At 39.8% G+C, this 12,142-nt stretch overlaps 1 protein-coding gene across 1 annotated transcript; it reads left to right on the top strand.

Moving 5' to 3' along the window:
* Nucleotides 1-321: 321 nt before the first annotated feature.
* Nucleotides 322-11,824, top strand: LOC133969841 (adhesion G protein-coupled receptor F4-like). Its single transcript, XM_062406545.1, has 11 exons — nt 322-375; nt 685-697; nt 1,736-2,038; nt 4,729-4,959; nt 6,653-6,871; nt 7,316-7,506; nt 8,083-8,262; nt 8,961-10,277; nt 11,431-11,472; nt 11,650-11,676; nt 11,762-11,824. Exons 1-11 carry the CDS (start codon nt 322-324, stop codon nt 11,822-11,824), a joined length of 2,640 nt encoding a protein of 879 aa, XP_062262529.1.
* Nucleotides 11,825-12,142: the final 318 nt, after the last annotated feature.

The raw sequence follows: 12,142 nt of genomic DNA, 5'->3' as shown, positions 1-12,142 counted from the left end.
GTCATTTACACTGTGTTTTTAGCCTAAATATCAGCTACTGGAAGTGGCGATGCTGGTGGATGGAGCCATACAAAAGCGCAACACATGTGTGCCCAAACTTTTTAGGCCACGCACACCCTTCTACATCCCGACCGGTTTCAATCACCCCCAATTCCCCACACCTTAAAAAAAATATTTATAGCCACATTAAATGCATCATCTTTTATCATGAACACATGATCAGAACACACGGAACAAAATAATCAAGAGTGTTTGTGTTTGTGTATTTACGAGGCAATTCATTGTCATTTTCATCAGATATGTTTTTCCCCCAGAGTAACAATGTTTTCCAGAGTATGTCTGATTCTGATCGGAGCAGCGTACATCGACTGTCAGGTAAATATGCTTCTCAGTCTGGGTTAAATACTTTAAGACAGAAATATAACCAAAGTCATGTTTTGAATATACCCACTGTAATTCTATCTGTATACTCTTATTACATTTTTGTTCAATTAAGTCTTGTATATATAATAACATTAATTGACTAAATATTAAAAAGACAAAATAGAACTTTGTATTTACTGTAGAGCCTCTGTAGCGATTTTCCTCTGTAGGTATATTAACATGTATATATTTTAATTTGACATAAGACTGAATCCTGATAGAAAGTATAAATCTGTTGTTTAACTGTTCTTGTCATTGCAGGTCAACACATCAGGTGAGTCTTTAATCTATTGATAGAATTTGAATCTAAAATAATCCTAGTGATGTTTTCACTAGTGTGTTTCATCTAAATTGTACGAATTGTTGTTTTCTCTTCTTTAGAATAGGCCCTTTATATTTAAATACTTAATATTTTCATCAGGGGCGGGTCTTCTTGGAGGCCGCCATGTTTTTTACAGTCGTCCGAAGTGGACAAACTAAACACCTTTTGAGTATTTATGTCAACTGAAGGCTACCCCATGTTCTCTGTCATGCTTGGAAGGGGTGAGTGAGATGAGGAGTATTCAGCTGCAACATGCAACTTCTCCAATAGATGTCACTAAATTCTACACACTGAAACTTTAAAGCTAACTAAAAAGGAGGGAGGTCCACACAGCAACCCTTCAAATAAACAATTATTTATTGGAATCAAATCAAAATGAAAAGGAACAAGTTACCATATTCTGTTGTAACTGGTGAAGTGAACAGTCTTAACAGGCCTACTGTTGTGGCTTCGCTCTGCAGGAAAATAGATATAGTAGATAAAAAGTAACTATAGAAGGCCAAGATCCTCCTTTCAACAAAAAATGTGGCCATACTCTCTCTATCTCCTGCTCCACCATATCCCCTCCTGCCTCTTGATTCAGCCAATGGCGTGCAAACCTCAGCGAATACACACTTTCAAGGTAAGAACAAGCTCCATAGGGAAAACTCCCGCTGTCCAGACAGTCGAAAAGATGTCTGCATCCAGGTCACGGCAAGGATCAGTAGCAGGCTGGGTGTCAGTGAAAGAGAGTACAGGAGCAAGATAAGTGCCTGGAGCTTTTTTAATTGGTAGGAATAGACTCATTTCAGGGGGATGTATTTCTTGCTATTTGCTATCATTATATTAGAGCTTACTAGTCTGTCATTTTCTGTTTCAAATGCTGCAGACCCTAACCACACAACCCAAACCTCTGAACCTCACTGAAAAACAGAAATTGCAGTTTTGGTGAGCAAAATTAATGAGAAAGACAGAGGCCCTGACAGATTTTGCCTGCTTGTGTCTTCAAAGTGCAACTGGTGAATGGAAGAGACAGGTGTGAGGGCAGAGTGGAGGTGTTCTCCTTCGGCGTGTGGGGCACAGTGTGTGACGACCTTTGGGACATGGTGGACGCTAACGTGGTGTGTAAGCAGCTGAACTGCAGGCTGGCCACGGAGATTTTCAGCAACGCCAGATTTGGACAAGGGTCGGGGCTCATAGCGCTGGACGACGTGAACTGCATAGGACATGAAGCTAACCTCAGCCAGTGCGGAAATCGAGGCTGGGGCATTCACAACTGTGGCCACTATGAGGATGCGGGCGTCAACTGCAGAGGTAGGGCCTTCATACACCTTTAGTTTGGCTAAGACAGTGTGGACCCCATTTCATTTCACATGCATCTTCTTTTTTCTTTTTTGGTGCTGCCTGAAGCAGCAATGGTGGGGGCAAACAGCTTTGGGGGTCCTTCCACATCACCCTGGGAAAAATTTGGTTCAAGTAATTGCCCCCTGCCTTAATCATAATAAGAATGGGGTTCCGCTCTGAATATCAGAGTGATGGATATGTTTTCTTTTTTTTAAGCATAAAAGCAAATGATCAAAATTCCAAAACAATTAAAGCCCTCAAAAGGCCAATTCATTTGCCTGAAAAAAAAAAAAAGAGTCCTTACAATTTCAATAGGGTCTCACTGTCTCACTATCTGTTCGGTGCCAGGGCCCTAATGAGACAGTTAGCAGGTTATTGTGATACATTTAATGTAAAGGTGATCTCTGATTCTCTGCCTTCACCGTATCTCTTTGTTTCTCAGTAAACTGATTTCCTGCATGCATGTAAACACAGCGACTAACTTAATAATAATTAAAGCTAATGAGGCAAAACATAATGTAGAGGATTTAAATCTGCAACCATAAATACAAGTTAAAAATGGTTTTGTCCATCTTTACTTGCCAGAAGGGGCAGAACTTGAGCTGTGGCAGGTGATAGATGCTGACTGATTATTATTCTTCTCTCTAGATTTTCACTGACAGAACATGCCATTACTTTCTATCAGTCACTGCCACAGCCAGTTCTCGGCCTGCTGCGATCCCTTAGATAATGATAACATGCTTCAGCAGTTGGTCACAAGATGCAAAGAAACAGCTCCCTAACTCTGGCACCCTGCTCTCAGCAGAATGTATTCCTCTTCCTCTATTTCCTTCTCCGTGTCTCATGTCATCACAAATAACTCATCCACTTTCATCTCCAACTTGCTCGTCCTGTCTTCTCCTTTTCCAAGCACACCATGAATCAGTAATCGCCCAAGTGGCCTAGGAGTCAGCTCGGTTCATTTTGATGGTGCTGTGGCTATAACTGAATACATAGTGATCACATACTTGCAGCAGGAGGGCACTGTTTATTCAGTCAACTTCATCCTTTGATTGAGATCTGTGGACCTGCACTGTTTGCTGTTTGTGCTGATTCAGTCAGCAATTAAAGCTTAAATTAAATCAACATACTTGATTTGACATGGAAATGTCTGCATCCATTTGCATTTGAGAGGCTGTGCGTTCTGGCTTTTCACACTATGATGAATGGATGTATTCCCATGTGGACGGGAATCCTGGCTGGCTGTCTGGATGTTTCTCTATGCAAGAGAGCCCTCAGAGGTCCTTCCATATGAACGCCTGGGTCTGTTACATCAGCATAGACTGAGAGAGATTGACATCATGGCACAACAAGGCTGCGAAAACAAGACTGCAAGCACATGACCTTTACAGCCTATGCGCCTGACGATTTCCAAAATCATTCTTTGACATTTAGGAAAATACAGAGGTATATATTGAGGAATGTTTTAGAAGGGTCACAGAGGTTTGATGTCTCATTTTCAGTGGGGAACACTGAGTAGAAGGTTTGGCTAAAGTACTGTAGTCTTGTGACAGAATGTCCACACTCAGGGATCAATAACACAGTATATACACAGTTCAAAGTAAGCAGTAATCACATGTTTTTAAATGCATCTTGTCTGTTTGGTGTGAAAGTGTCCCCAGTCATATAGTGACTTTTGATATTCATAAGGTTTACAATGTTTATTGAGATTAATGCTTTTCTCCCCTGTGCTGCGATTTCATGTCACGTTTCCATGTCCAAAAAAATACATTACAGTTATTTTTTTGAGGATGAATATGACGAAAATCAATGGAAAGCACAACCAAAAACAAGTATTGATTCATAAGCATTGAACAACCACCTACAAATAGTTTACAGTCTAAATTGTTTAAAGTCATGGGTGTACGCTCTCTAATCTGCAAGTTAAGTATTGACACTTAATCACCAGAATAGATGAAAGATGCAATATTCTTCAAAGTCTTCAATCACATTCAGTTTCAATTTATATAGTTTTTTACATTTTCAAGATTCTTGCTTTTCACAATATGTGCACATGCCATTATGTTTAAGGTTAGGTAGCGCTATTTCCATCATCCACTGGGGCATGTAAGTATGGAAGGGTGATTTAGCAAGGAGGTGTCAAGGTATGTTGCTGTGGACGAAATACTGGAACAGATAGATGAATGACTGTTCACACAAACAAGTGGAAATTAGTTGCTCTCCGACATGAGTTTGTCCTCCCAGAACCCTGAAGAAAACTCAGGATAATGTCTAAATGAGCCTATTTGAGAACACAGCAAGAGATCCTCCTCAGGATTCCCTGTGAGCGAGTTGATGATACTGACGCAAAGATTGAGAAAAACCAAGGATATAATTATGTCAGGATGAAAAAGGGGTGTCAGACACGTAGAAGATACAGAGGAAGAGCTTTTGGTGATGACAGCCAACGTTATTTAAACATTATCTCCTGATTCTGTCTGCTGCACCACCCCTTACCTGAGCATTGCTTTGAACACGCTTAAGCAGAGAATCTCCTGCTGCATTGGTCATGTGTGAAAGGCAAACTCTGGAGAAAGTCTGGAGCCCATTATGCAGACGTTCTCTGGAGTGCATGTCTGACATCCACTGTATTGCTTTGTATCCATGTTGCCTTCAACTAGGAATAGTCAACATCACAGCTCCAGATGATATCGTGAGCTACAAGTCCAGCCATACACTGGAATGCACAATTGAGGAGGAAGCAGACAGCACTGGCTGGAAGTTGATCAGGGGACAGGAGCATTTGGAGCTCACGGATGGTAGTGCGGTGACTCTAACCAAGTGCGAAATCGATTCGAAAAACAGATCCTGTATTGCAGTTAAACTCAAGGAAGTGACCAGCGCCATGGCAGGCAAGTACAAACATTTTTAAGTTGAAGCGCGACTGAATTAATGCTTAATTTTCTTCTGCAGCGATAAAATGCCTGACATGAGTTTTTTCCAGTGAATGTGAAGTTTACGTTTTCTGAGTGACCATGTGGGTATTGTAAAGTGATTGGTGCAATTTCTGTGTGAACAATGGCATTGTTATTTATTGAGAAAGTATATGTCTGAAAAGCTTCCCTGATATACAATTTGTCCACAGTGAGTCCTCAGTGATCAAATTGATACATAAGCAGCTCTCCCTGAGTGTTCTGCATTTCCCCCCTCTGTTTAAAGGGTATTTTGGTCATTTTTCCTACATCTGGTTGAGGCCAAGATGGCATATGGATGTGGGCCACTTCAGGCAGTGATGCAGCACTTATGGCCTTTTTGTGGCCGGGACAAAATGATTGTCGGCGGACTATCCCAAAACAAATTTGGGCCTTTATTGGCCTTTTTGGCTGTAGCCAGGGTCTAACTGTGAACCCAAAGTGAAACGTATGGTAAATGTTTATAATGGCCACAATACCACAAAAGAAAATGCATACCACAAATGGCACCTTTGGTTGACGTGCCGTATTGCGATGGCTTACTCGTGGCCCAGAACCTTCAAACAGGAGTTTAACGCCCAAATGCCATCATTTTTTCATTAATTGGAAAGCTTACTTCCTCTTTTTCATTTGAATAAATGAGATTGAGCGACACATAAATGTCTCCTGCTCTTGGATCCAGTCAAGATATTTTTCTCTTACTGCAATTTTCATTATTCAGCCACACAAAGAGTCTCCAGAAAACAATGGGCCTCATTTACTAACATGTGCGCACAAAATACGTGCATGCGCAAAATCGCCGCCGGAATCATGACACTAGCGCACCAGTCAATTTTGTTCTCACCACCATGAGTATGTTTGTGAATCAGAATCATTCTAAATCGACAGGCACGTGTCTGCTCTCTCCAATTAGTATACCGCCATGACTCTATTTCTCCATATAAGGACATCCATTTGTCATGAAGAGAGCAGGTATGCATGGTCTGAGGAAGTTACCAGAGTACGAACAAATTTAGGTCAGAACATGTTGATAAATCCCAGATTTGTGCATCAAACAGGTTGTCTAAAACCAACCCGTAATCTCACACTCTCCGTGGGAGACTGCACAGTACACTCGTAATCTGACGACTTTTCAAAACAAATTTCAGGACATAAAATGGCTTTTTATGCTTACCTTGATTTGTAATGTCACTTTTTTGTTTCCCATCTTTGAAAAATGTACTGCTTTACATCATTGTTGTGTTCTGATTAGAATCACGTGTGATTGTTATCAAAGGAGTACTTGGTTCTGTGTGTGTTGACAATCTATTTATATATTATAATTAAACAAGTGACCCTTCTTCTGTCTATGGTAAAGGGTCTGTATTTAAAGTATATAGTAAATTTCTACTCTTGCACTCAAAGTGCTTCACAGTGTGTACATTATGACGTTTCATCAACGAAAAACTGAAGTGCTGGCACATACTTGTACAAAAAGTGATTCAAATTTTGGTTTGAGCAAAAGCATGTCAGACAAGTTGGTGATCCAAGTCATCTTTTAGACCAAAAAGTCAAATTCATTCTGTTTTCAGATGGAGAAGGTCATTTACCGACATGTTTTCCACAGGTACATATGAGTGTCGATTCACTTTAGGGTCATTCACACTCACAGCCAAGGCAGAGCTGAAAGTGTCACTCCTGCCTGAAGTCATCACCATGGAAATCGATCCACTTGTAGCAGACTGTTCAATGAGAAGTAACTTTGACGTGCCTGTGAATGTGACTGTGACTGCCACCATCCAAAAAAGCACGGAGAGCTACGTCGTTTCGTGGCAAGGTTATGGAAAGGTGCTAAGCAACAAATCCATAATAGGTAGGAAAAACCTGAAAATATATTTCCTTCTGTGAGCTGCAGCTCCAGAATACAATATGATATTAACACATATTTAAATTCACTTACATGCACTTAAATGCATGCAAAATCTAGAACCACAAATGGAGCCCTGAAATTAGCATCTGTTTTTCGTTGCAGCTACTGGAGATATCCTGGTCTATTCTGTCAGGTCTGAGTTCTCATGCAAGATAATGAAAGAAACAAAATGGGAAGTCAGTTTTGAAAACCAAAGAGGACAGACGAAAAATGAAAGCATGGATATCCTTGTAATTCCTGGTACGATTATTAAACCTTTATTGGATTTCACCTGATCAAATTTCTAACTGTCTTCAGTGTAATTTATGTATAAGGTTAAATTATTATGTGTAAATTTCTTATATTTCTTTGCTTTAACCATCTAATTGTGTGCTGCATTTTTTCTAGAGAATGAAAAACCTTGTCCTCAAGAGTTGATTTGGCCAAAAATCCCAAAGGAAAGTACAGTGATTAATCAGATGTGTGAAAACGGCAAGACTGGTTACAAGTCTCGTACTTGTAATAATGAGTCTGTGTGGCAGGAAGTGTTCTCCTTCTGCATCACCAAAGAGTTGAAGAAAGTTCTAACTGCAGCAGAGGTAAGTTTTGCATTATGGCTCGTGTAGCACTCTCTGGATCCTGATGTTTTGTCAAGACTAATTATTTGCATAGTAATATTTTAACCTTATTTATACATTCTTAAAATTTTTTTTAGCAGTTATTGTGACTTTTGTGCTCAAACGGCCCTGAAATTACCAAAGTCATTTTCTATCATGGTCTAATGAAGTTACACATGCCAAGCACCAATCACTGCTCAGAATGCACACAAGAGGACCAATCACTTCCCTGATCAGTTTTTCAGGTCACCTCCTTTATATACTATCCTGTATTTTAAGTTTATTTGTAGCACCTTGTATTGCAACTTTGCATGGAAGGCTATCTATATATAAAAGCTAGACGAAAAGCAGATTCTTCCATTAGCCACCAATCTCAACGTCTAGCTCAAAAAGGTAAAAAAAAACAAAAAAAACTCTCAAAACCACTGACAGAAATGATGGAATATTATAATTCCAAGGTCACAGCAGTTTTGACTCCATTTTCATTAGGGTCAAGGTGATGTTGTTTGTGTTCTTTAGTAAACTGTTACTTTGAGATATTTAGTTTTTTGTTTCTAGGTCTTCAAGACGGGCCTGGGGGCTACACCGGAAGCAGGCATGAGGATCTTTGAAGCACTTAAGAACACCACTACATCTAAAACCAGTAACGACTATGCTGGAATCAATGCTTCTATCAGCATAATAAATATAATGGCCACTGGATCAGAAAACATCACCTTGAAGGAAGAAGTGTTTGAAGTGAGTCCCTGGTGGTCATTAGTACTTTTATTGTAATCGATGAAGAGTATTGAGCTGCATAACATTCTCAACACAAAGACTTGGGGTGTAGGTTTTTTTCAAAACTTTCACTCACATTGTTTTGCCTTCCTCAGCATACAGAGAGGCTCAGTTGTCATGGTGATAGTTGTTTTAAACCTCAGTTAAACATTCATGTGTTGACAAATGGGGGTGGCACAGTGGTGAAAGAAGGTTCCCGGTTCCAATCCCTGCATTTGTTTTCTCCAGGAATTCTTGTTAGGTCTGTCAATAGGTGTGGTTGTCTTCAGTGTGTGAAGTACCCAATACCCAGTGCTCCAGTGTTTTGCATATGTTATGTTAGGCATTCATATTTGACCCAAACCAATCAAACCATCTTTGAACAGAGACAGAGGTTAAGCCAAGCCCGGCCCATTTACACAACCATCTGTTATTACATGACCAAATTTCCACACTAATAAGTGTGGTGGTGTCCAATGCATGTAGACCATCTCCATTACAAGTCCACAAAATGTGATGAGAGCATTGTAAACATTTTAAATATGTCATCCTATGCTCAAAGATCGTGTTTGAAATGGCTCACAAACTCACAGTGTTCCAAAACTGTACATAATGTTTAGTATTTATCGTCTGTTAGATACTTACCTGTTCACTGATTTTCTTCAATGATTCTTTTTCAGAATTTTCTTACAGCAGCGAGCAATTTATTGGCCAGCAACTGGACAGGGGTCAACTCATCTATAATAAATGAAATGTCATTACAATACCTTTACGGTTTGGAGAATCTGGTGAAGAACATCCAAGTGAACAACACTTTGAATATCTCCATACCAAACCTGGAGCTCAAAGTCTCAAAAGGGGACTGTAGTATCTCTGTGTTTAATGTAACTGTTAAACTCAACGAGGCTGGCGGACAGGTCAAAACTGTTGGTGTGAGAAATCTGATGGATAAATTTAATAACAATTTTAAACCAACATCAACAGCTCCGCATAACCTTTTACTAATAGTCACAAAGAACAGCAGTTCGTCCACCGAGATAACAATGGACTTCCCCATCAAGAAGCTAAACGACACACAAAAACTACACTGTGTCTTCTGGGACACCAACAAAAAGGACTGGTCAGACACAGGTTGCAGAGTTGCACATGATAGTATTCACAGTGATAGTAATCACACACTCTGCAAGTGCAACCACCTGACTTCATTCGCTGTCCTCATGTCCAAGTCCGATACACCTAACCACGACCTAGAGATCATTACCTATGTTGGCCTGGCAGTGTCCATCAGCTCTCTGGTGATCCTCCTCATCATTGAGGCTCTTGTGTGGTCTGCTGTGGTCAAGACTGATCTCTCATATTTCCGTCACACAGCACTGGTGAACATCGCTGTGTTCCTCTTGCTTGCTGACTGCAGTTTTTTGGCATCTAGTTCACCTGAGAATCTCAGTGCTCACTGGTGCTTAATTTTGACCATATGCAAACACCTATTTTATTTGGCCATGTTCAGCTGGATGCTGTGCTTGAGTGTCATGCTCATCCACCTGCTGATCTTTGTCTTCAGCCCGCTGAGGAGAAGAGTATTTTTGTTCCTATCCAGTATCGTAGGCTACGGTTGCCCAGTTCTCATTGTTGGACTCAGCTATGTGTATTGTAGATACAACGATAAGAAATACTATAACAAGGACATATGCTGGCTAGTTTTTGATGGAACCTTGGATGGCTCATTGTATGCTTTCCTCTTCCCTGTGGGATTTGTTATTTTCACAAATCTTTTTTCCATGGTGGTCGTCATTTTTACTCTGTTGAAGTCCTCTGCCCCTGATGGCAGCAAGTCGGATGAGAAGGAGACATTTAAGAGCATCATTAAAGTGGTGATCTTTCTAACACCAGTTTTCGGAGTAACATGGGGTATTGGCTTCCTTCTGCAAATATTCAATGACGACCACGAGGCATACCCTTTTCTTCTATACAGTTTCAACATCCTCAATTCCTTCCAGGTAATTTGAACAGAGCATACACACAAAACATAATGTTGATATTAGCTGTGCTCTGATCCTCCTTTTCTTACTTAATGCCTGTTCTACAACTCAGTTGTATTGTATCCGATGCTCAATCTTGCATCAGTGCTCTTTTTTCCAAAACTTTTACCGGTATTTATTTCAGACCATGGAACAGAGTGGAGCATTTTTGTGAAAAGTAACAAGGGATTGAGTTTTGTGGCTCAAGATGGAGTTGTGTCGAGTCTAATAGTCAAATTTAAGTCAGTTGGGTCAGAAAATAGAGTTGGAGTTGTAGCATCAGAAAGAAGTGAAGATTCCAGATGCCTTTAAACTGCCCCTAATTTCTGCTTGAGGCCATTTTGGTTTAAGACAAAATATAAGACATAACAAACAAGAAATTCTGTCAAACTAAATAAATAATGCGATGTGGTTACTATGCAGGACATGCACTGCACACTAAAAGACAGGACATATTTGATCACTGCATCCTTGGTTTGTATTGTACCTCTCTGCAAACACACACAAAATAGCTTACTGTTAACATAAAGACTGTATGAAGGTGCTGATTAGTTAACATACATATATAACGGAGAGGTATGCTGAGGCTACATTCACACTAATGTGTTTTAATTTTACAACCTTATGTCCACACTACACCAGAGTTTTTGAGCCCAAAATAACAGTAACTTTTGGAAACGTTGCTCTCCCAAAATAAAATATTAGCTTTGACTTTGAGTGGTGAATACAACATGGATTACAAACATTGCTGTCCTTTAGAGTCAGAAACAGTGTCACCTTGTTGAAGGTCCAAGCCAAGAAATCACTGCTCCTACTTTTTACCATTGATGCTCCTTGTTCTTATTATTTCCTAAAACTGACAGCTGCAGGGAAATCTACTTCCTTTTTACGCTAGTGCACAGTTCATGTGTATGGCAATGTGAGTTTGGAATAAACTTAAAAGAGATTGTTATGATTTTCCAATGTTTATCAGTAGTTTTTTTATTATCATTTGTTCCACCATTGCATAAGGCACATTTACAAACGTCAAACAACCTCCTGCTGTAATTTGTATTGCCCTTTGAGAAGAAATGCATTACTTATTATGAAATGTGAAAAGTGCAGTAACTTTGACACATTTCTTCTCCTACAGGGCCTTTTCGTGATGTTAACAGGGGTTTTTGCAGAGCCAAAGGTATTTTTGTCATTTTACTTTTGCTGTTCCTGCTCCATCTGTTTCAATATGTTCATTGTGCTATTATAATATGCAAAAACTACAACTCTGCTTGTGGGACCAACACAAAACGCATTATAGGACCCAATAATCCTTCCAGTTATTAAAACGATTTGTTATTTGTTTTATTATTAACAGGTGCGTCACGAACTGTTAAAGCGAATGGTAGGTGTGCCAAGATGTTCTTTTCATAATTACACCACAACATGACAGACATGTGTATCATTTCTCTGTTTGCCTCTACTTTCAGGATAAAGGGAAATATGACACCAAGAAGAATTCAACCTCAGCCTCAGACACAAAAGAAAGATGAAGGCAATGGTCAGTCTTATACTGTCATTAACTGTCTCCTTATGTGCTCATGCAAATATAAAATGTCAGGCATATAGAGCCACTTAGGCTGTAGAGCGGATTGCTGTCAGCATGTTGATATGCTAACGATCGCTATGAGTATGCTGGTCCGTGGGTATACATTTTTACAATGTTTACAATCTTAGTTTGTCGGTTAGCATTGAGTTGCAAAATCATTTATGTCTGTAGTTTCTAGGTAATTGATCATAAAGCACTGGACAGTTGGAATTCTGACCTGATAATGGCATCAGATTGAAAGTTTAAGGAATCACCAAAGCAT

Source organism: Platichthys flesus, chromosome 15, assembly GCF_949316205.1.
Source record: "Platichthys flesus chromosome 15, fPlaFle2.1, whole genome shotgun sequence".
Taxonomy (NCBI): domain Eukaryota; kingdom Metazoa; phylum Chordata; class Actinopteri; order Pleuronectiformes; family Pleuronectidae; genus Platichthys; species Platichthys flesus.
Note: the sequence above shows the minus strand (reverse complement) of the source record. Positions and strands in the feature narration are given on the sequence as shown.

What these genes read in the sequence shown, in the direction of transcription:
- LOC133969841 (XM_062406545.1), top strand. Translation starts at nt 322, where the DNA reads ATGTTTTCCAGAGTATGTCTGATTCTGATCGGAGCAGCGTACATCGAC. An exon ending in TGCGGGCGTCAACTGCAGAG is followed by an intron (nt 2,039 to 4,728) that starts GTAGGGCCTTCA and finishes GCCTTCAACTAG; the next exon opens with GAATAGTCAACATCACAGCT. An exon ending in AAGCAACAAATCCATAATAG is followed by an intron (nt 6,872 to 7,315) that starts GTAGGAAAAACC and finishes CATTTTTTCTAG; the next exon opens with AGAATGAAAAACCTTGTCCT.